At 39.7% G+C, this 24753-nt stretch overlaps 1 protein-coding gene across 1 annotated transcript in view; it reads right to left on the bottom strand.

Annotated features, from left to right (window-relative positions):
- The window catches only part of LOC138000221 (THO complex subunit 2-like), a 39420-nt gene that overhangs the window by 7414 nt on the left and 7253 nt on the right, over nucleotides 1–24753 (bottom strand). Inside the window, exons 11-40 of the mRNA XM_068846474.1 lie at nucleotides 24215–24283; nucleotides 22399–22571; nucleotides 21456–21642; nucleotides 21158–21199; nucleotides 19156–19289; nucleotides 17227–17328; nucleotides 16794–16878; nucleotides 15909–16002; nucleotides 15061–15141; nucleotides 14321–14535; nucleotides 13247–13426; nucleotides 12593–12757; nucleotides 11747–11809; nucleotides 11562–11662; nucleotides 11136–11262; nucleotides 10689–10830; nucleotides 9442–9599; nucleotides 8994–9054; nucleotides 8492–8559; nucleotides 7564–7686; nucleotides 6068–6136; nucleotides 5847–5962; nucleotides 5158–5227; nucleotides 4988–5053; nucleotides 4751–4838; nucleotides 4024–4063; nucleotides 3425–3598; nucleotides 2916–3074; nucleotides 1891–2165; nucleotides 889–935 (exon numbers count right to left, since the gene is read on the bottom strand). Coding sequence (XP_068702575.1) covers nucleotides 889–935; nucleotides 1891–2165; nucleotides 2916–3074; nucleotides 3425–3598; nucleotides 4024–4063; nucleotides 4751–4838; nucleotides 4988–5053; nucleotides 5158–5227; nucleotides 5847–5962; nucleotides 6068–6136; nucleotides 7564–7686; nucleotides 8492–8559; nucleotides 8994–9054; nucleotides 9442–9599; nucleotides 10689–10830; nucleotides 11136–11262; nucleotides 11562–11662; nucleotides 11747–11809; nucleotides 12593–12757; nucleotides 13247–13426; nucleotides 14321–14535; nucleotides 15061–15141; nucleotides 15909–16002; nucleotides 16794–16878; nucleotides 17227–17328; nucleotides 19156–19289; nucleotides 21158–21199; nucleotides 21456–21642; nucleotides 22399–22571; nucleotides 24215–24283 — 3474 coding nt within the window. The remainder of the gene's footprint in view (nucleotides 1–888; nucleotides 936–1890; nucleotides 2166–2915; nucleotides 3075–3424; nucleotides 3599–4023; nucleotides 4064–4750; nucleotides 4839–4987; nucleotides 5054–5157; nucleotides 5228–5846; nucleotides 5963–6067; nucleotides 6137–7563; nucleotides 7687–8491; nucleotides 8560–8993; nucleotides 9055–9441; nucleotides 9600–10688; nucleotides 10831–11135; nucleotides 11263–11561; nucleotides 11663–11746; nucleotides 11810–12592; nucleotides 12758–13246; nucleotides 13427–14320; nucleotides 14536–15060; nucleotides 15142–15908; nucleotides 16003–16793; nucleotides 16879–17226; nucleotides 17329–19155; nucleotides 19290–21157; nucleotides 21200–21455; nucleotides 21643–22398; nucleotides 22572–24214; nucleotides 24284–24753) is intronic.

Genomic DNA, 24753 nt, shown 5'->3' with positions numbered 1-24753 from the left:
GGGACTTACGAAAAACGGGTCCCGGGCCGGAGAAGACATGAATTTGAAACAAGATTCGCGGGCGTTTTTCAGTTGCGTGTCGTTAGCCCAAAAACCATATTAATTACAGTGATAGCTGCGTACTGCCCCGAAAAGCAGTGCGAGAAATCACGATTTTTCAGCAATTAGATGTGATTTGTTCAGAGCACTAACACAGCACGGGAAAGCCACTGCTTGAAAAAATGGACCGAAATTCTGAGGCGAAGTGCTAAGCGAAATTGTAAAGGTGGGATAAAGAGTGGGTAGTGCCCAGTCTTCTATTCGGCTTTTTCTCGTCCTCGCCTAAATAAGCCATTTCCGAGTTCATGTCTACCTCCTCTTCAAAGCGAGTCTAAGTGCGAAGTTTTTCTAATGAAAATTAGTTTTCATTCATGTGTAAAGTAGAACTAATCTTCGCACTTAGACTCGCTTTGGAGAGGAGGCAGACAAGAACTAGGTAATGGCCTATTTCGCTCGTCCCGACCCACCGGCGCCGAGAGCCTGAAACGGGCCACCTTTTGGACAACAACTACAACAAAAACAATCCCCCCCCCCCCCCCCCCCCACCTTCTACACCCAACACAATACCCCCTTCGCCACCCAAGACAACGTCGATTCTGAAGAAGCGGGAATAACCGAGCTGCTATCCGTCAACATTGATTTAAGAGAGATGGGGATCCGCAAGAAAGATTTAATCCAAGGAAATAACTTGTTTAGATATGGGGAAGGAAATAAAAGCGTCTCAACCTATTTGTCCAGAATTGTAGTCTTAAAGAGAAAATCGCTCCTAGTTTAGCGATTTCTCTTTGCACCGATTCCATTTCTTGACAATAACTGAACGAAATCAGAATTGCCAATTACATAACTAACCTGAGACGATGAAGACGAGATCCCGTCGATTTTACGGCGCTTAGCATCTGTAAGAAAGAGAAATCTAACGTTAGCTAATTTGTGCAAAACAATCACGGAAAAATGACTAACGCGCACAGGAAATCTGATACTCCTCGAACAGAAACCACTTAAAAGTTAGGGCTAAATACTAAAATTCTTGAGAAAGGCTCTTTTCCAATAGCAAACATATTTTCATGGTCTCCTCAAAATTTTGCTTTTGATGCGCCGTAGAACTTATAAAAACCGGCGGCCATTTTGACGCACGATCGAGCTAATAGGAAACTCGAGTCTGTTAATGGCAAGACGTCCCAAACTACCGGTATTTTTGACGCAAAAAATCTCTTTAAACTGCCATCTCATCCCAGGGACACCCTTCTAAAACAGAACACGTTTTAAGTCATCTGCAGATAATGGTAATGATTTATGCCTCTTCCAATACAATGTTGACATCATAGGGCCATCTGTTGCATCGAAAAACCAATATTATAAGGGGGAGGGGGGAGGGAAGAACACTTAGCAAATAGGAGAGGGTGAATGATAACCAATTGGGTCTGCACGACGGTAAAGGTGTTAAGTGTACCAACACATATGTCGAAGATTATGGAATGCAAAGCACTTTGTAATTATCAATGAAATCGACTCACGTCTGTCACCAGTTCGGAAGGCCGTGGAACAAAATTAATGATCACTAGTTTTCTTAAACTGAATTTATCCAACTTGAGCGGCACATTTCATTGACGGCGTAGTTTAAGATTAAGTAGACATCACAGGGATTGCCCTCGGGGAGGGGCTGGCTGGTTTGGTTGTTTTTAGGCACTCTGGATGACATGGTGCTACGTCACAAATGCACGAAAAGTGACCTCCAATGCTTCCTTGCCTTGGCCACAGACCACCACTTAAAAATGGTGTCCGCGGGCCCTGTCTTAACTAAAGGATACCAATGAGGCAAACCACTGCTTTGCTGGGGAAAGGGGCACTCACCTTTTTCGTATTCGCCATCTCTAGGAGATTCAGGAACCGCTGGTGATAAATGTTTGCTTTTCACGCCGGATCGTTCCCTGTCTTTATCTTTCGTGCGCTCCTTCACTTTGTCTTTGCCTTCTTTTTCTTTGCTTTTGCTTCGCTCTTTTTCTTTCTCTTTGCTTTTCTGTTCTTTGACCTTCTCTGTTTTTTCTGCTTTAACCTTCTCCTTGGGTTTTTCATTTGCCTCTTTGTCTTTTTCCTTTTCTTTCTCCTTATCCTTCACCTTCTGTTTGCTGAAAATAAAATACACTCCGAGTAAAACCGAGCATTAACTCAAGTCAAGTCGGTGTTTAGCGGAGCTCCGCGCGCCCCGGAGCACCATTAGTAAGAAAATAACCCATCTGTGCGAGAAAATTTAGTTTGGGTGACCGTACGTCCACCCCTCCATGTATGCCGATGTGACCAGCATCACGTGACCGTAAAGCGGGCTCAAGTTTAAAGGTCATCGAGCCCGGGCCATATTGCTCTCACCACTGCGTCATCCCTGCACTTAATGATCTTAGAACGATCTTAGAACTTAATGATCAAAAGACAAAAGATTTTTAAGTCGATTTGGAAAGACAGAGGACACACAAATACCGAGTCGAGCAGGTGAACAAAGGAGTTGTTAATGGAATACGCCGGTGCGAAGTTAAGGAAAACCATGCGCGTGGTCTAGTTTTCAACCCAGCGATTCAAAGAAACCTCGACTGGCCTGAGAACGTTACTAAATGATTTACAAAGCAAAATGAAGTAGAATTTTTTTTGGGATCGTCAAAAGGCAAATCCAGTAAACAGAGCGGGGTCTGGACCCAGCGCATGCGCATTCAAATCCAACGCCTCAACTATCGGGCCGGCCACAGCTCCTCTTTTGCGATAGAACATAACCTGCGATCAGGCATACTTTTCTTTAGACAGGCGCGCTTTTCGCACCACGTCTAAAGAAAAAGTACGCCTGATCGCAGTTTAGGTAGAACAGGGTATAACATAATTCAATCACAGACCTGCTGTCAGTCTTTTTGCTTGTGGGTACGGCATCATTTCCGTTAGTGTTGCTTTCCGTTTTGACTGTGGAAGAGGTTTTTGTTGTTTTGGAGCTGGCAATGGAGGAAGAGGAAGCTTTGGACACGGGTTGACTGGAATTGTTGCCTGTTGTTAAAGATCTGAGAGACATAATCGACACGAAATTTTATGTTACAACATCAGTGGTAAAAGTTTGAATCAAATGAGTAAATGACATTCACGCAGCAACAGGTCACGTGCTAGCCTTTCAAAAAACCACAGGGCTGACACTAGAAAAATCAACTTTTAAAAAGTCTTTCCGGTGGTAAAGAAGCCTTTATAACCCAGTTAATACCGAATGTTAGCGTCTCTCAGCTCCCTTCCGATCAATACTCGACAGATATCATATGTGTATGGATATTTGCAATGTCAAGTCTGTGGCATTTGAAAAGGCTCATTGGTATCACCGATTTGCTGTCACATTCACAACTAAAGGTATCAGTTGTCGTACTTGGTGTTAGAGGCATTACTCCTGCTTGGCGAATCGCCCTGACCTGTCCGGGAGGAAGACGTACTGCTGGGGGTACTTGTGCCAGATGGTTTACCACTAGAGGATCCCGTGGCAGATTTACCAGAAGTCTCTTTCTGAGAGGAAGGCGCACTGTCGCTTTTGGTCATACTAGGACTGCAATTTAAGAAAATGAGAATTAGTTTACTCATCAACAATTGTATTCCTCGAATAAGGAGTTTCTGTTTTCTTAGAAAGAAAAGCCCACTTTCTATAAATTTCAGTCCTAAACAAAAGGCATCATCTCGAGGCTCTGGGGAATAAACTCATACAAATCCTTATACTTATTCCCAAGAGCCTCGAGATGATGCCCCTTGTTTAGGGCTAAATTGGAGCGATACTGCCCCCCCGGGATTTCTCTCTTGGTCCCGTAAGATCAAAGATCATCATATAATAATATAATATAATATAATCCTCGTTCTTTTTTTGCGTGTTTATTCGTCTCGGACCATAAACACGCAAAAAAAGAATTTGGCCAATATCCAGCCATCTTAACCGAACAAGCCATATATATTGAAAGTGGGATATTGAGTACTACGCACCTTGATGATTTCGAACTGTCTGGCTCTTTCTTGATACTCACTGTGAAAGCAAGTAAAATGGTTTTGAAATAGATCAGAGCGTTTCGTTACATCGGAAGGGTTATGTAGAAGCTCCTAAACCCAACAACAGAAACAATACCTTAGTCTTAAAAACAACCGTGACAGAATCTGGTATAATACCAAATAATGGTCCGATTCACAACACCATCACACAGTCCCAACTTCTCCGGCGCAGCAGGTCTTTATATCTGATTTGGTGATAGATGTTGGCAGAATTTCTCACAATTCTTAACTAAGCGTAACTAAGTGATCTTTGTGTTGTAAGTTGTTTACCCATTACAAGTTTTGTGCAAGTTTTTAATGATAGTTCGCGGCGATTTCATTGCGTTGTTCCAGACGAAGCAGTAAGGGGCCCTCAATCTCGACCCCAGAGCTCTTCTCTTGACTGAGGGAGAGAAGAGCTCTGGGGAACCCTGAAACAATGTGTCTCTTCATTGGTTTCCGTGAAGAACAATCAAACGCGTCTCTAATTGGTGCATTTACGTTAGCACGAGGAGTGAGCACGCGCCGTTAAGGTTCAAATAGCCATTTTTTTGGCTATATGAGTCCTACGGCGCATGTTCTCCTACATAGAGTTCCCCAGAGCCTTGGGTCGGTCCGAGGCATCCAGACATCACAAGGTCAGGAAAATACAGAGTGTATAAAGACAAATAAACAAGACCCCAACCTGTGGCCTTGGGTTTCACTTCGGGATCCGTATTCTTCGTTGCCTTACTTGTCGGCTCAGCGGTCACAGACGAATTAGACTGCGTCTCCTAAAACGAAAAGTTATAGTTACTCCGATGGTTACCGAACATGTTTGTTTGGCTGGTATTGTTTGTTTGTTTTTTTTTAAGTCCCTTTTTCCTCAGTAATCTGTGTCTTCAACAAATGAAACTAATGTTTTCTTCGGGAATAAACTCACCGTTTTCTCTTGCTTCACTGTCACAGCCTCATTCTGGCTCGCTGGCGGTGTAGCTGCCGGGGGAGGCTGGAAATGAAAATCGCTTACACTCTCAAACTAATTGGAAACTTTTGGTCTGCTAAAGAAAGCCGTAAAACCAATTTACTGTCGCAGTCAGCAAAGTTACCTACCTTTTCTTTGTGATGAAACTCGCTTTCCACAACCATGTCTCGCTTTTTCGCCTTTAAACGACCAGCATACCTGAAGTGAAAACATTTAGATGGTGAATCTGTCAGCTCTTTAAATCGGGTGTTACTGACAAAGAAATAAAGGAAACACTGATAAGAGCACTGGATTACGCCAGAGGTTGACTGAGTTTGTTGGTTTTCCTATATCCCTCAACGAAAACCCGGCACCATGTAACAAGAGGAATATTCTACCAAGTCGAAGTTGTGCTTCAACGTCGTGCGTGGACCATTTAGCCGCTGCCAGAGGCGCCTTATATGTGCTGTTGAGCTGCGTCGCTCGCTGTACTAGAGATTCTGATTAGCCGATAGCTGTTAGCTTCTGTTATTCTTATTGCTGTTGTCCTCCTCCTTCCCCTCCCAAAACCCCCACCCCCACCTCCCATATCATCACCATCACCATTATCACCATCATCATCATCATCATTATCATCATCAGCAGAAGCAGCAGCAGCTAGGTAGATCTCAAGAGGCAGATATTCCTTGCGCTTTTCGAAGGCAACGCGAACACACGTTTAACAGAAGCGTTTCGAATCAAAGTTCAATCTCCTTTCGTCCCGTCTCAAGATATACACGGACAGGACTCTGCCATCACCCCGGGAATCATCGACAAAATAAAGAACCAAGTAACTTACCCCAAGGCGAGAACATAAATATCCTGTCGCTTCTCCTTTTCTTCTTCACAAATCTTGTCGATTCTCCTTTCCAAAGCTTGGCCAAGATTTAAAACTTTGGGATAATAAGGCAAAATCTGCAAAAAGACCAGGAGATCGTTTAATTCTCAAACTACTTAACCAGCTTAACAAGACTAAAAAAAAAAAAAAAAGATCCTTTAAAATAGCCTGTGGGTACATACCTTTGTTAAAACCATGATTGTATTTCGAATCTGCGTATAATCTTTGGATTCTAAACAGACTACAAGGGCCTATGATAAAAGAAAAAACAACAAATTTGACTTAAACGGGACACGTTCCCTTTGGTCCGATAGATGCCCAACGCGAGAATTTCAATCCGTTTCTGCTCACTTAAGTCTGTTGTTCGACGAGGTCTTAAACGTGTTTTCGTCTTGAAATGGACCTTTCCCTATGCACATCGAATTTGGGAAAAACATCACTTAGTTCGTATCCCTTTTGGTCAAATCCCGTCCACCTATCTACAACAGTACAGCGATGGGGAAAGGGTTGTTTTTAATCTTTGGGGTTGGGGTTGTTCAGATTCACCGTTTGCGTTTATACTTTCGGAGAGAAGTTACACTTTAGTTACATCTGCAACTAAAGGTGATATATGGTGCAATGCGCCTGTGAGAAAAACACAAGCAATTCTCGCCATCCTGTCGGGGACTCAGACTTTTCGGTTGTACTTTCGCCCATTGCAAATCAACTACAGTCCTGGCTAAAACATTTTGACCACCTTGACTTTTTTCAAAAAACAATTTTCTGCTGATATCCCCGTTTCCTCACCCACCCTACCGAACAATGTTGGGCCTTAGCGGTAAGGCACTTATGAAAAATGCTGTGCAAGGTATGGCCTTCAACATTGTTAGGAAAACTGGAAAGTTCACAAGGGTGTAGGTAGCTGTGGGTGAGAATTGAACGAAGGAATCTACCGAACGGAACATGAGTGCAAATTAGTATACAACAGGTTATGGCCAGGATTTGTACGTTACCATCTTTACACGTTTGGCGCATGACAATGTCGAGACCGCAGACCACAAGAACCCAGGTAAGCGGGCTCCCCAGGAATTCTTGCAGCTAAATGAGTAGAACATTCTACCAGTGTTCGAATTGGTGGGCTCGTATCCTGTCTGGTACTTCGATTTTTGAGTTGTCCTTTCCCCCGTTGCCAAGCAACTAGCCCATTTCCGAGTTGCTGTTTGCCTCAGTTTCAAAGCGAGTCCTGGTGCACAACCATACAAATGGAAATGAGTGGTGTATTTTTCATGCAAATCAAATTCATTATCGCTTGAATGGTTGAGCACCAAGAATCGCTTTGAACCAGATGCAAACAGCAAATCGGAAATGGCATATTACAGTAGTACCTTATTATTTTGGTCAATTCTATTGCTTGCATTTGTCGATAAAAATGATATTCAGGAGATAGGTGAAGGAATACTGAAGGTTATCAAAATCGGCGTGCGTCGAATTTGGTGCATCTCGAGATGTATCTGACTCTGAAGTGAATTAGATTTTATTTGAACTCAGAAATGAATACGGTTTAAATAATCACTACTAACCAAAAGCTCTTCTCACTCAACCCATTGAGAGCTGGAGAAAACGAACTCCTAGTCGCGAAAAACGAATGACTCAAACAAATAGTACACATATACAACAACAAAAAAGAAGCAAAGCACACCTTTGTCAGTTTGTACTGCCACTTGTGACAGACATGTCGATAATTCTCATAATCTAAATGATCAGCCTTGTCGTTGTTTGTAGCTCTCAAGACTGTCACAAATCCTGGGTAGCTACCGCATTCCTGTCAAGCAAGAAAACTTTGTCAAATAAAATTATATGCAGCAAAGCGAAGACGCGCTATAAAAGACGCGGTTGCATTGGCACATGAGGATCAAATGTCAATCAACCGTGGACGAATGTAGCAAAAAATGCTAAGGTACTCTGTCCGTTATTGCTTGGTTTCTGCTAGTGACGTACAATACAATACATACTTAATTGACCGCTCCCCATAGGGGCTTTTCAGGGCCAATGAAACACAACGAAACAACGGAACAGAATAACAACAACTGTTAAGAATCCCAACTGGCCGGAGGCAAACCAGTTGGCTATTTACAAGTTGAACCAGGGACTACCAGGAACAAATTCAACGAGTGGTCAGAACGGGTCTTGAACCCGGGCATCCCCGGATCTCAAGGCAAGCACCCTAACCACTGGGCCACACCCGCTGCACAAGCGCAAAGCATAAGAGCGGTTATTTTACCGTGAAAACGGGGTTGACGCAGGCATAACCACAAGCGTAAGGATCAATTTTTTCCATTATGCTTGCGTTGTGTGAAAACGAAACACAGCATGAGCACAAAACCTGTTACGTCTGGCGGTGTATGTCCAGTTAAAGCACTCGTACCAGGTTCCTCGCGTATGAGCATTTGAACAAAATGGCGGAGGCCGTGGTTATGCTTCCATTTTCCATTTTCATTTAGCATAAGCTACTTACGCTTGCATGCGCTTGTACTTCCGTCGCTAGTGAAAACCAGGCTTAAGTTTTCATTTCTGTGAAAATTACGACATTTACATTGACTGTGCTTTGATTCTCCTAAATGCTGTACCTTCTCATAAGTTTTCTTATCGCCATGCCACCTCATAACTATTTCCAACATTGAACACAAAAAGCGACCTAAAAATGAAAACAACTATTAAACAACAACATTTGACACAAGTTACAGACACGAGGCAACTCCCAATAACGATTTTTCTGTCATGATGTCATAACGACATCGAAACGTTGTCGTGTTAAACTTCTTGCGCTTATTGTTAAGTTCTCAAAAGTTTAATGCAACAAACTTGGTCCAACCAAAGTTGGCAGTTTGTAACATCATTTTCTGTTTTGTTTTAACTTTGCTTTCCCTCAAGTTTCCGTTTTTGCTGTTTGAGGGAAATATATACATTATCGTAAGAAATTTCGCGCGATCCTCAACAACTACAATGTTCCGAAGATCGTCATCATTATCGGACATAATTCTCGACATATCAATGTCTACAAAACGAGTCGCTGGAACCTTTCACGAGCAACTCACTCCTACGGTATTTCACATACGACTTCCTGCTTACCATATCTACTGGCTTCATTTTCCGTACAACTGGCCACAGTATATGAAATATCCGAAAACACCTACAATAAAATATAATAACACAAAACTGAAAAATCAAATACAGTTTACAAATCAAACACCTATGGTAAATGTTGTGCAAGGCATCGTCTACAACACCTTTTTTTAGGGGGGGGGGGGGGGTGAAAATTCGCCAGGCTGTAGTTTTGGGTCGCAATTAGAAATCTCTCTGAAGAAATCTATCAAAAAAGCAGGAATCAGCGGGACTATGTCCCAAAACAGTTTGGCTAGGATTGAAGTAATCAGATGGTCGTGTGCTCGACGACTGCTCTTGTGGTTACTGGATTTTTCACGACTATGTCCGGGCCACCATCAATAAATATCATTCCTAATGTGAAGTATTTAATTTTTTTAAAAGAAACCTCGGAAGAAAGTTTTAGATTACTCACTCTGTCAAAGCAAAGTAGCGTCGAAAAGTTCGGCGTTTTAAGATTGTGCAGCATGTGAACAAACTTAGCACAATACACAGCATCACTGGCAGTGAACACACATCTTGGGAACATACATAGTTGAAGAAACTGCGTAATGGTCTCACTCTTTGTCGCTTCTAAGAAAAAACATCGAAGCTTTTTTAGCCTGAATGCATAGCAGTAATGTTTACATAATTTCTACTGAGAATCTGATTCTACCCAAGGACACTCGTTTTCATTCAAAGATCGGGTAACTGAGCCAGCAACAGTCAAGCAAAACACTCAAAAGAAGGGAAATAAAGCAAGCCTTGCTCAATTGTTACGTCATCGCGTTCTGCCAAGAACACTAGGAAATCAAGGCAAAGTTCGCAAGGGTAAGGAAAATGATAAGTTAAAAATCATGGCTTTAGAATGAACTTTTTCAGCCTGGTCCTCATTAGCGACGCGACCCTAAGCGCAAGAAACATACGCAAACTCACTTGGCTGTTGATCATTAGTTCCTTTGTAGTACAAAGGACACTAATTAACCCTGTCACTCCCAAGATTTGAATGTTAATTCTCCTTACTGACTGCCATACACTACTTTTCATGTCATTTATGGGAATAGACCATTTTCGAATTCTCACGGCTGGACTGGATCTAGCATGAAATGGAGGCTAAGGCGGGCAAATCTTTTCACACACAAGTTCATTTGCCCGCATTAGCCTCCATTTCATGCTAGATCCAGCCCAGCCATGAGAATTTCAAAATGGTTTATTTGATGATATATCTAGACATAAAAAAACCCAAATGATAAATTTCTACATTCTCGTCACCAGTCTGTTTAACAACATATTTAGCATGTGAGGAGAAAGTTTATATCGATCACTCTTGGGAGTCAAAAGGGATAACGACGAGTCAATGCATCTGTGTAGAGTGTATGTTGCTTGGGCGTATCATCGGCTTTAGACCCTAGTTAGAAACAAGGCTTTAACTCCCTCTTGTCTGTGGTCGACTTTGCTATTTATATGTTGTAGAGTAGATACAACATATTATCAACCTGACTACTTCTCTAAGTGTGACTACAGTACTTGTTTCTGGTTCTGAGCACTCGTACAGATGGTTCGCAACCGATATCTAGAAACACAGCTAACAATGATGTAATGTACAATGAACAATTTCTCTGAATGGTCTATGCTTTTCCTAATATTCAGAATCGAATTGTTAATGACCCCGGAATAACTTACTAGCTGGCAGCCAAGTGTCTCTCTCGTTTTTCAGGGATGCCATCACTCTCTGGCTACGTTCCTCTTGTTGTCTGAGTTCTTCTTTCAACTTTTCAGCCAAAAGCGAGCATCTTTCCTTCTCCTTCTTTTTCTTGCTTACTGGCTAAAAATGGTATGAAGAAAAATTTGAAAAGTCGACGCAAGGTCCTACTTGCAACCGAGCGTAAAGTTTCTAACTTGAAGTTTACCGGCAAGTTATAGATTACAACAATAGTCCATTTTGAACAACTATAATGATTGAGGTACAATTTTTGAGAGATAAGCCACATTGCGAGGGAAACTAAGAAACTACGAGGCTAATAAGACTTGCACAGATACAAAAGGTCATGTCCTTCCAGCGAACACTGGTGTTTTTTTTCCCGCTACAAAGTGCTCTCATGCTTACTGCGAATGAAAAAAAAAACATACCATATCTTTGTTGTCTTCTAATTGCGTAAGCTGTTGTCTCAATTTGTTTAGCTCTTGTTCGTATCGCTCAGATGGCACGTAAAGATCGAACATAGATAACGCCCAGAAAGTAACATACAGCTGAGGGCTGTTGAAACACAAGGCAAAAGACAGACAACGTTAGAAGAAAGAATAGGACGCCACCTTAAGAAGAACTGCAGTCCTCGTGTAGAATTTTGGTGGCTGAGATAAATTAGAGGCCGCATTCAACAAGAACTAAACGCTTTAAGCGTTCTTCAGCTTGAACAGCTTTTGATAAAGACTTCTAGGAACTAGGCCCTAAAAAGGGGTTATGGTGATACTCGTTGGGCCGGTGCCGGCATCAATTCTTAAACTACCTATTCGCAAAACAGGTCAGTTCAACACAGCTGTTAATGCCACTTTTACCTGATGCTATTCCATACTTTCGGCGCTTGTAAGAGCCGTGCGCTTTGAAACACCGGGTCCATTACAACATTGACAGCATCGACATAACACTGCAAAATTTGCTGAGAAAAAAAGGGGAAAAAAATGGAGACAATGTAACAAACTTATAACTATTTTATTTTCTTTTTCTTTTTCGCTCGACTCACTTTTTGCTGAAGTTGCTTTCCCTTAGGAGTTTCGATGGCCTTCTTCAAATCCTCATACTTGGTCTGCCAGAAACACAAACGCAAAAAGAGTGAAGTACAAACCCCATTTGTTCAAAAGGCGAATAAACGCTATCCACCGGATAAATCACCATCCAGTGGATAAGTAATAGCAAAACCAATTGCGCTATCCGGTAGATAGCGCTATCCATCGTTTGAACAACAGGGCCCAGAAATTTGGAAAGTGAATATATTTCGAATGAGGAGAGAATGTGAAGTCTTGAAATGCTCATTGCCGTTACGAACGCTAACAAGCACTTCGCAGGAGAGAGAGAAAGGTGCAGTTCTGGTCGCTGTCCGTTCCTTCTAAAACGCTGTTGATTTTCCCTTTCTTTGGACAACTGACGAATTGTCGAGGCTACGTTTTTTTTTTCCAAGTACAGATCACCACCATCTGTCAATCGGACAACTACAAATAAACCAGTCATCTGATCATTCCGACCAATCACAATACGGATATATCCACAAGTGCGCATACGTAACCAGATGCACGTCGGTTTTAGTAAGCGTCACAAAGTGTCCCCTTGCCTTTCTTCCCAACTTCAACGTCACTCCACCAGAGACAAAGGCAATCAATTGAGCAAATCATCGCCCGCGCAAAGCAAATACGTGCAGCCCGTGATAAGGGCAGGAATATGCGAGCGAGCCAATCACGATCACTGCTTTAGCTTTCCCTTCCGATTGGCTGCGAAAATCAATGTGGTGTGAGATTTCTTTAACCAATCACCAAGCCCCGAAGCAAGCGATCAATTATTTTAAACAATGAAAGCCGCTCTAGCAAGAACTCACCTCTATCTGATGGACAAACATGGGTCTTGACAGGAAAAATGCAGCATCAGGCGTTAAATGATACGACTGACCCAAGACATCCAGCGATGGCAGGTGTGACTCGTACTCCTCAGCTGATAACTGAGTGGCAAGAAAACCTCCAAATTGCACCAAAGTATCTTGACACTAAAGAGACAAATTTAATGCCAATTAACATCTGTTATTATATTTTCCTTTTCGAATTTTACGTTTCAAGCGTTATGATTGGCTAAGTCAATCTCGGATATCAAATGACCTTATATGGAAACTGACCGCGTTGGTCGTTCTGTGAAATTGGAAACAACTCCCCGTCGTTTTGTAAAAATTGAAAAAGCGTCAAAAGGAAATGAAATTCAATAAACTAATTGTTCCATTATCGCTATATGAGATTTGTTATAGTCCCCAACTCTGCACTACACGTCTCGAATAGTTTTAGTTGTTTGATTATAGATCTGGAGAGGATGTAAAATAAACCTTGCTGACTTCGCTTTCTCGGACCGTACTGTGACTTACGTTTTTTTTTTTCCAGATCACTTTTCTACCAGAATGCAAAAATTGACTGGACAAAAGGCAAGCCGTAAATCACAGTACAACCCTCGAATTCGGTGGTAAGAGGTAAATATCTTGCAACTTTACCTGGTCATATAGTTTTCCCACAAGTTTCAGATGTCGCTCCGAATCTTCAAAAAACACAATTCCATTCCTCTGCTGAGCCATCAGGAGACAAAGAGGAAGATCTAACTTTCCTTCCAACAGTGTGTCGCGGAGTCGCTGAGAAGACTTCTTTGTGTTTCTAATCTGACCGAAGTATCCTCCCTACAGCGTGAAAATTGTAAAAATTGCGACAATGATTTCGAGCCCCCTCGCACAAGGATAAACTTGTTATCAACCAAATTTCCACCGAATTTCTACAGTAGAGGAATTTACGAAATAGAGACGTGATCCTCGCAGTTATCTAGACAATTTCGAAACCCGTTGAAACCACCCAGTGTTATTTTCAGGCGTCTATCAGAGACAATTGCTTAAATTGTCTAGATAAATACAAGGATAACTTCTCTATTTTGTCTACAACCCGCAAATTCAAATTTATACGTTTCTTTCATTCAGTAGAGAAATTTAGTGAGTTCATTCAGTAGAGAATTTTTTTTATACGCCTTTGTGTTTAAATAAACTTCCTCTCCTTTCCTTTCCTTTCTAACGGGCTTAAATTTCCGTTTTGCCGAAAGTCAAAGAAACTTGTTTGATTCTGGATCATTTCTTGCACGCTGACTACAGATATTGAGAGACGTTTGTAAACAGAGAATTTTACCATCAATGTTACAGACTGGAACCTGCTCCCAACTCATGCTGTAAACTCTTTGACAAGAAGCAGCCTGCAGTTTGTCGTTTCGTGTAAACGCAGTTCTAAATCTCCAAAATACCAAAATTTTAATCTTTAAAATCTAGGGTGTATTGCCCTTTCCCAAGAGTGACTTCTTTAAGAAAGCATCTCAAAGATGACTACAAGGCAGCATTCCATCGCAAATAGATTTGAAAATTGTCAACTTGAGCATGTTTCACGACACACCCCACACCCACCTTCAAAAGGCAACCTACGATGTAAATTACTGTGAGGCCTTGAACATCAAACTGTGACTTCCTTGCATTTCAACAAACAATACATAACTGCCATGGATTTCCAGGCCACTAAAAGTTGACCCAATTCTATACCTCGGCTCTGAGTAATTCTCCCCCTGACAAAGCCTCCAACTGTGCAGCTGTCACTTCTTCTGATATCTCGATTCCTGACATTTTCTGTACAACCTCCTTAAGCACAAGCAAATCAAAGCTCTTTCCAGCTTTGAGCTGATTTGCTACATACTGCAGAAGACCAGTCAGCTCAATGGAATACTTGCGGAATACGGTGCCACAAAATACTGCTAAACCTGTAATAGACACAATTTAAACAAGATTATTACTATTACACCAATGGGCCAGTCAGTACAAAACAACAACTAACATAATGGCAATATTACATTTGTACTGTAAATTACACGTATTTGAAATGTTGGAAGTATATAATGTACAATATTAGCAGCACAATAATAAGTATTGTGTGGTCCTTATCGACTGAGTTAAGTGCTCAGAGAATTACCGGTACTAATATATCAGTAGGGAGATGAGAAAGTGACATACAACCCGGATGGGGAATTTGTATGGAATAAATACATGTAGTTCGTCCACACCATGCCCTTAAAAATGTTCATTCAAATCTCTAGCTCATACAGTCTGTATTTGCCTGTAACACTTTTTCTTCCTTTTCCTACTATGCCTAATTATAATTTGCAGTTGCAAGAGTAGAATGTAAGAGCCGCATGATTGAAAGTCTATTTGAGTGCCAACATGGGTCCAAACGGAGAGGACAGCATCAAAAAGTTCATGGAGTGAAATTGTAAAGGATTATTGCATACTTTTAAGCCATTCCGAGATGTTGGTATCTTCATGCTTGAGTCTCTCCCTCTCTGGATTTGCCAAAGCTTCTATGATACAATCTAACACAAGTTAAGACATAAACCAAGTAGAGAGAACACTTTATTTGAGGGGGAAGACATAACTATACACCTTTGTGTACTCTCCCAAATCACAATGATGGAATCTAAGCCACAAACTAATTTTTTTTCCATTTTACATGGACTTGCTTTGGAGGAGAGAGAAGAACAAAACTAACTGCTATTTAAATACACATCACTCCCTTTCTCTCCTAAAAACAGCCAATCATAAATAATAATAATTGCTGGTATTATTAATCTACCAGCAGATAGTTTCACTCTTCAATCAGGAACCCCTTCAAGGCCAAAGGGTTAACATCACTGCTCAATGATTCAATCATCTGAGTAAGGCAGATGTTGAGCCTATAGCATCAGTATGATTCTACTGTACCTCCTCACTGGAAATCATGAGTAAAGCTAAGGTTCCAGTGTTCTGTCACACACAAAGCCCTCGTCTTCCAAACCAGTGACTGAGAATTCCAATGGTTGTTTTGTTGAACATAACCAAATAGGTTAGCCTTGTTTAATAATAGTTATTTAATGCCAAAGGTATTGGTCTGGTTGGAGTATGAACTTATGACTTTCATACATTTTGTCTCACAAATTAAATTTAACAAAATAATGTCTTACTAGTGCAGTTAATGTGTAGCATTAATAATAATTATTATATTATAATTATTGTAATATAATGTATTATAATATCATATTATAATTACTGTGTGAATTAATGCTCAGGAATAAATGTTATTCAATGGTTATTGAAAGGATACAAGCTAGAACATCATAAGCCAGAGGAGTAAGGTACTTCAGTGAGTCCACAACAGGTCCAATGAAGTTATCATACTTTTGAATCTGTGAAAGCAGCTGGAAACAAACAAATAAGACAACAATAAATGCACCTGTTAACAGTCGGTAGGGTTTACCAATATGTTCTCCATACATGTATAGTAAGTATATCATATAAAATTAATTTTTGGTTAAAGAGAGAGTTCAATGACACTCAGAAACACCTCCCTTGATAAGATAACCCTCAGCCCATTCAAAGGGTGTCAATGGGAAAGTGGTTCCCCCAGGATAAGCAGCATCACAAGCGCATAGCCAGGGGGGTCAGGGGCACCCCAGGACCCCTCCCTTCGTGACAGTCAACAACATAATACAAACCATATCTGTGTGACTGGAACAGAGTAATTAATTCTGTGTCACCTGGAACTTACTTGATTGATGCAGCTATTTTGTAGGTTTGTCCCTCCCCCTGCACTCACTGCTCATTAGAAGAATTGTCACTTCACTAAAAACAGTGTGGACATCAACATGACAAACCCTGGGTGTGAGAGAAGAGTGTGACCCCCTCCCCCCTACCCCCTTCCCCCTCCCCCCCCTCCCCCGCTTTGAAAAATCCTAGGTACGCCCCTGCATTAGTCACAAAAACTGTTCTGGCAAACCATTTCAGGTTCAGCAATGAACTTTTATCTGGCCAAAAATGCAGAGTAATAGAATTATTAATCATCTACACATAGAACCAAACAACCATAAAAAGACAGTAGCCCAAACCTTAGTGACAAGGTTAAAATTAATATTATAAGAAATTAAATGAGCTGATTTCAAGAGAACTATTGCAACTATCAAGTATAAATCCCTTTACTTCAAGTACTCACATATTCAAATAGAATGCCTGGATTGCTGTGGCTTAGTTTTCCAATTTGTCGTCCAGAAGGTTTGACATTTTCTTTAGTCAATCTCCTGCAGAAAAATAGCAGCTAAGAATGAGCCATATTAACATCCCATTGCAAGACACCAAGATCAACACCCCTTTTGCTTAAAAAGTTTCATTTTTTTTATTACATCGCAAAAAATATCCCTTGCAGGAGTGTTCATATGAAAAATCTCCAACCTGGCAACCAAGATGTGGGTTGATGAAACCAAGAACTTGTCAACCAATAAGTATCCTTTCCCCAATGAACAAAGAACTGTGACAAAGTATTCTTGCTTCCACTATGCAAGCCCACTCAAATCAGGCTCATATAAAGAGGCCTTGAACACCAAAATCTTTATCACCAACAAAAAACAGTAATAAAGATTATGTCTTACTTTGTGATGTATTTTGCTCTCTTAATTGTGGCAGCTTTAGCTAATAACATTCTTGGATGACTCAAGTAAGATTCATTTTTCCACTGACCATAGAGGCGATACCTAAACGCAGATACATGTTACAGATTAACAGTGAAATAAATTATCAGTATTGCAGTCTTAACTTTTTTGGCCCAAGACTTTCCCATAATCTCAATTCCTTACCAAGTCTAAAAAGTGCTAGAAGCTAAAAAAAGAAACCAACTTTTCTGATGTATGTATCAAACTCAGTTAGAAATGAGTGGCTTGGAATTGCAGGGGCCCTGTGGCTGTGGCTGTGGCTGCTAGTCACTTAACACTGGCATAGATCTCCCATGATTGGAGATCACAACAGGCCAGCTACATGTAGTCTTGTGCTTTATGCTGTAGAGGCCCAAACAGCAGTGGACATCCATTACCTGCTGATAGCTTTAGTAAATAAAGAATAAATGCTATACCGAGTAATTGCATTGTGACTAAACTTTATAGACAACAAATGCAAGGAAACGATGTTATGTGCTTGTAATATTTCGATATAAATCTATATCATCTTCGGACTAAGGCGGGATACAAGTAGCAGAATTTAAATACTGCGAGATTGTGCAACAGTATAATCACGTGAAAGTGAAAAACAAAGAAACGAAACTGTCAGGAGAATAGGTGGAGTTCTCTACTGGCTTTTAAGCCATTGTTCAGAAATGGTGTTAGATGCTTAATATGGTAAGCTTCTTTATATAGTAATAGATTCCAGTTATCATCGCGATCTATTATGTTGGTGTTATCACGCACGGTTTGGGCGAAGAATTCTTTGTTGATTACAGTAGTAGATGAAATGTTCTCATTTGTAAAAATATCCAGTAAAATATCAAAGAAAGCGCTATATATAAACATCTTCGCGATTGTGATAATATCAAACACATACAAGATTTATACAACTTACTGGATATTTTTACAAATGAGAACATTTCATCTACTACTGTAATCAACAAAGAATTCTCCGCCCAAACCGTGCGTGATAACACCAACATAATAGATCGCGATGATAACTGGAATCTATTACTATATAAAGAAGCTTACCATATTAAGCATCTAACACCATTTCTGAACAATGGCTTAAAAGCCAGTAGAGAACTCCACCTATTCTCCTGACAGTTTCGTTTCTTTGTTTTTCACTTTCACGTGATTATACTGTTGCACAATCTCGCAGTATTTAAATTCTGCTACTTGTATCCCGCCTTAGTCCGAAGATGATATAGATTTATATCGAAATATTACAAGCACATAACATCGTTTCCTTGCATTTGTTGTCTATCAAGTTTAGTCACAATACAATTACTCCGTATAGCATTTATTCTTTAGCAGTGGACATGGATTAACAAAGGGATACAGGATACAGCCATGCAAATCAAGCTACTTGGAGGAGGTCCTTGAACTACACGTATTAATGCCCTTAGAACTCTCTGTTGCCAATTTACAAATAATTAAATTACATTTTACCATTAGATTTTGTTACTACTAATTAATCTATTTACCAAGGTATGTATATAAATTATTTATTTAGTTACCTGTTTATTTATTTCTACTCCAAAAACAAAGCCCCTGGTGGGAAATCAATAAAAAACCAGGTCACATGGAAAGATGAACTGTTTGTGGTTGAACGAATACAGTGGCAAATTCTTTAGCCACAGCATCAGAGATCCACTTCAATTACTTTTGGAAGTGATAACCCTGGATGGCAAACAAACAACCTTATCTCCTCAAGGAGAAGAACACCGGTTGGCCATCCAGCAAATATGACTGCACTTCCCAACAATTACCCAAAATAAATCAAAATTCAACAGAGTGCAATAATGCTTTAATACAGTTATGTAACAACTGTAAACGTACATGTACATTAAGTAGATCACAGACCTGAGTTCATAAGGAAAGCGACACATCATGGTCCAAAGTTCTTCTGCTAAACTGGAGTTACATTCCAGTAATGAAATTGAAGGCAGCAGAACTTCATCTAGCAGGGTTAACAATCCACACCAGACTTTCTCAATCTTAAAACAAACCACAACAATCCTATGAATACAGTACCATCCCAATGACTCAATGTGAAATGAGGCTCTTCATAAATCCACAGGAGGGAAAGAAAAATGATCGAGATGAACACCATGCAAGTTAAGGCATGGTTGACATTAAATTTCGAGGCTGCAAGGCTATTAATACGCAAACAAACCAATGAACAGAGCTGTATTAAGAGAAACAACTCGCAGAAGACAGCAATTACAGTAACTGTAGTTGGCAAAAAGGAGATAAACTCTGGACCACCATAGATGAGACAAGTCAGTTTCAGGGTGGTTCATTTTTCTTTGCGGAGATAAATCTATTCAAATTCCAAAAAAATTAATAATATTCCGCAGTTTTCACATTGAAATGTCAAATTTAGCCCCAAGGCCAAGCTTGTGAGAGGTTCAGACATGTCCAGAAAAGCAAGCAATTAATTTTTTTCGGTTATAAGGCACAGCACTTTTTTCTCAAAGAAATTGCTTGTTGGCTCCAAAATTTTAATAAGGGCGCAAATAAACAATATTCCCTCAAAAAGTCATGTCATTATCATTATTATCAATAAACAAGGCCAAATGATATCAAGAATGTGAGTTTTAATAATACAAGCCATTACTTCAGTTTTTCATTACTGAAAAAACTGCAGTTCAAAACCGGAGTTTCGCAAATGAATGGTTTTCCCGCGTCAACACTAGGCTTACTCTAATTGGTTAAAATCCATCGGATGATGAAGCAAGAACCAATCAGCTGTAGGACTGATAATGCATTAGCAGCCCGCTGTCAGTCTTTTGCGGCCCACTGAGCGTGTGTTTTGAAGAGGCCGATTTTCTATTTGGCCGCGTATATTGATAATAATGTGATCTAAACTCAAGGTCCGTCTTATAGCCGAGTATCTTCTTGCAACAAAAATTGGGCAGGGATGAGTCTTCCATCTTGTATGTTAAACTCGTCCCAGTCTTCCCCTTCCTGTGATTCCAAAATGGTGGCCTCAAATCGACGTTCATGATAACAGCAGGATTTAAAGGCTTTTCTCTAAATTCTAGTTGAATTTTCTTCTGCCACTTTTCTTGACTTACACGGCAACCTTCATTTCAGACAGCATAACTAGGAATGAGTTGAACCAAATTCCTCAATTTGAAATGCATCTTATAACCAAGTGTTTTGATGAGATTTTCAGCTTGTGACATAAATGCCATAAAGTTTGAAGGTTAGAAGTGCATCTTCTAACCCAGTGCGCCTTGTATCTGAAAAAGTACTAACAGTACATGGATTTCAATAAGCGCCATGAAGTGTTCCCCAATATGCTACTTCTCCTCAATAAGGATAAGCTGGTGCATTTACCCTGGCCTAAAAACAACGCTAACAACCCTAACATTATTGTTAAAAATGGGTAGGAAATGCTTAGACTTAAAGGGACACTTCATGTGGGATATCAAACTTGGGTGTGCATCTAATTCAGAGTATATCTGGACATAAGTGGAGAGCCTGAGCCTATCCCTGAGATGACATCACAAATGTCTTTGTGATGTCATCTCGGTGATAGACACATGCTTTTCATTAGCTCAGCCATGGAGCAAACAGCTGCACATTTCTTATTCGCAACTCATGCAGCCTTTTAGAGGGAACATCGCAACAAGTTAACATAAATTTATGACAAGTTTTAAGGTGCTGAAATTTGACTCTCAACTCCCTTTAAGTACATGTATGTTATAATCTATTGTGTACTTTGGAATGACACCAACACAGCAGTTGTTTATGCTATCAAAATGGAGCATAAAGTATTTTGGAAATGGCACTACCATAGAAAAGAACAACAAACATGTTTTTTGATCCAGGGTAAAAAGGATTTAAAGCTTCAAACCTGCGGAGAACTCTGCTCTTTATCCTCAAAAACATTTGGATGCTAAGAAAATAAGTGTACAGAAATATGTTCATCAGCAATACACTGTAGCTTTGAAAAAAAAACTGCACAGGGTAAGGTTGTAAACTCAGTTTGTTTTTAGCTGATTCCTCATTAGGTATAGTTGTTATCATGGTTTTCAATGATTTGTATTAATATTTAAAGGAATCAACAAAGCACTAAAGCCTTACAAGGCCACAGAACACGAATGACGATTACTACATCTATAAACAACCAAAGATTTCTACATTCTGCTTACATCTTTCATGAAGCCTTTACCAATTCTCAGGATTTTAGCCATGAGAATTGGATCTGTTGAAAGGTGTGGACCAAGGTGCAGTAACATGGGAAAAACACTATGCGGCAAATCTGTAAACGCTTTGCACTGAGGTGGCCCTCCTGCCACTGGGACATAGGGACGTCCACGAGCTGCCTTGGAAGAATGCCTGAAAAAAAGACACACTTGAAGGGGTACTGTCCCGCTAAATTTGCTGTTTTTAGGTCAAAACTGGGTAAAACTCTGAATTAGTACTTAAGCACAGATGTACAACATTCCTGACAACTCACTGAGAAGATATGAAATGAACTTATAGCACAACTTAGAGCTATTCATGTTTAATTTTTGGTGACTTTCTGAAGACATCGTCTCCAAATTTGAAAAAACTGGCCAGTTTTTTCAAGTCTCAATCCATTTCCATCCTTTTCGTCATTGGCCACAAACAACAAAGAACAGCACTTCAGTGGACTTCAGTGGTTATTGGTAACAAAACTACAGCATTATTTTTTGGTCTTCATTGATGCAAAGATGTCTTTTAGTGTTTTGAAGTTTCACTAAAATAGCACAGCCACAAGGCAAATTTTGGTCTGCCACAGGGTCTAAGAACATCCACAGACAGCGGAAAAGAGATTTCTGACAAATGGATGCCTATAATAAACGGAACAAAGCATAAGAGACTCACGCCAATGGACTGCCAGTTGAATCTCTATAATTATTCAATTACCAAGGATAGCGTTAAATTTTACCATTATTTTAATTATAATGATTATAATTTATTATAATGATGATAATAATAATAATAATATTATTATTATTATTATTATCATTATTGTTGTTGTTTTCATCTCCAGTCTATGGACTTATGGGTTTGTTTATCTTACGGTAATTACAATTACCGGTGAGATAGATACATCTACAAACCCACCTCCGATACAACGGTTCAACTGTTGTATGAATAAGTTTACATAAACCACTAGCAATTGCAGGATGTGACACAGCAGCAAATTGTGGCAGTCTTTCTAGTATTGTCTGTGCATGATCCCATGCCCCAACCACTAACAATGCTTCACAAATGCCAAATTTCTGATTATCTGGAACCTGAAAACAAATTCATGAACAGTGTACAATGTTACTGTAATGTTTGGACAATCATTTGAGAAATTAATATCACATTCTTTCTAGCAATAATTGCAAGAACTGCCATCCAGTGATCCATTCCATAAAACACAAATTTACAAATTTACTTTCAGACGTGATCAGATGCCAAACTGGTTTGAAGATTAACGAGTGTCACATAAAACGTTAGGATTCATAACCCAACAATGAACATTCTGACACTTCCTAGTAATGAACAAAATTATTATATGACATGAATCACTATTGAACTGCAGATATGAAATCAAGTGAAGCTAGATGTATGACCTTCACAGTTAGTTATGAACGCAATTTTAGCAATTGCGCAGAGAAGCCTGAAAATGCAGGACTTCAACGGCGTTTGAACTCATGACCTTGCGATGCCGGTGCAACACTCTAACCAATTGAGCTACGAAGCCACTGATGTTGGGAGCTGGTCATAATTTGTGCTGTGTTAAATGACTTGAAAACTTTATTCGGTGGATAAGTCACTGATGATTCAAAAGTTTCAGTTTGTGCAAAGGTTTTAGGATTTACTCACATAACCAGGAATTATATTTAACACATTTGTCACAGTATATTGCCCTATTTTCCAGACACTCCTATTCCCGAACACTTAGACCTCATGATTCTGTATTTCGTTGTAAAAGCAAAACAAATCCGAACGATAAATTTGAAAGACTTATTGGCTATCTCTATCATGCAGATGCATCCAAGAATGACTTAACTATGCTTCGCCAGGAATCTCAAGAATGAATATACTTATTGACTAGTCTGCTTGAATTTGTTCTTTTCTTAACCAAGCTACGCTTCACTTAGGTAGGAAGATTCAAGAAAATGCGAAAAACCTTGACCAACATTTAAAACATGAGGAACATTTTATACTACATGGTTAGTAACAAGATAGAGAAGAAGAAGAGATAAGCACAACCAAAACAAATAATAAGAATATTTTTGAGTTATCCCTTTGACAGAGACTTGTACACTGAATAGTTCTATCCACACTTTAAACAACTTATCTCTGTCCTCTATAATTTATTGTCCTATATTTAACTATCGTGGTTTCCTCTTTCAGATACATGCAATACTGTTTTTTTTTTTAAACAAAAGAAAGGATACAAAAAAAGGATCAAGCATTGTGCAATCAAAAATAATAACGTAAAAAGAAAGCCAATAACTGTTCAAACATTCCATTCTACATTTTCATCCAATTTGATTTACCCTGAAATTGCTGTTTAAGAATTTTGGACAGAGCCAACACCTTTGAAATGATTTTAGTTTGAGTTCACAGGCAGGAGAAGGCATAGCTCACTTGGTTAGTACCCAGATCTCTGAGTAAGAGGTCCCCAGTTCGATCCTCAGTGATCTCAATGTCTGTTCCAACTTCCCCCTGATCCATGTAGCTATAGGTTTAAATACCCATAAAATGGAGCACGGACAGAAGGTGGGGGTAAAGGGTGGATGGTTGGCTTCCAATGAAACTACAGTCCCAGTGAAAACTAAAGTGACTTTGACTTTACTTTAAATTTCATCAAATTTTAAGATGATGGCAAATAGCAAGAGAAAGCAACTCTTTGCCCAAACATTTTACTTGACAGAATACATACAATGGTTGGCTTATCATTTTCTTTATTATTGTCCTTGCTGTTTTCATCATTGCTTGTAGCAGCTATTTCCTGGATCATAAAAAGCAACAATAAATTATTGCAATAATTATAATGCATTTTAGATAATGTAGTCAACATTGATGTTGATGTGTTTCATGGATAATTATGTTATGGTTCAATTTTGTACTTTTTCCGACTTGTTCAATTTTTATGTTTCCTTTGTTTCAGATCATTATAATGAATATCAGATGAAGAAAACTCAATTTTGAACCAAGAAAGAGATGGGCCACAACATACTGTATTATGTAAGGATTCTTTGATAACAAAAATTCTTCACTTAAAAGCGGACTGGTTGGCTCAATCGAGAGCACACTGGACTTCCGCGCGGGAGGTCACAAGTTCAAATCCCCGGCAGGACCAACACTCAGGGTCTTTAAAATAACTGAGGAGAAAGTGCTGCCATCGTAACTACAACTGCAAAATTAATGGTTAGACTTTCTAGTCTCCCCGTATAAGGAGGATAAGCCATAGGTCCCATC

The sequence above is a fragment of the Montipora foliosa genome, chromosome 4, assembly GCF_036669935.1.
Source record: "Montipora foliosa isolate CH-2021 chromosome 4, ASM3666993v2, whole genome shotgun sequence".
Classification (NCBI taxonomy): Eukaryota; Metazoa; Cnidaria; class Anthozoa; order Scleractinia; family Acroporidae; genus Montipora; species Montipora foliosa.
The sequence above is the reverse complement of the archived record's forward strand: the minus strand, read 5'-3'. Positions and strand labels throughout refer to the sequence as shown.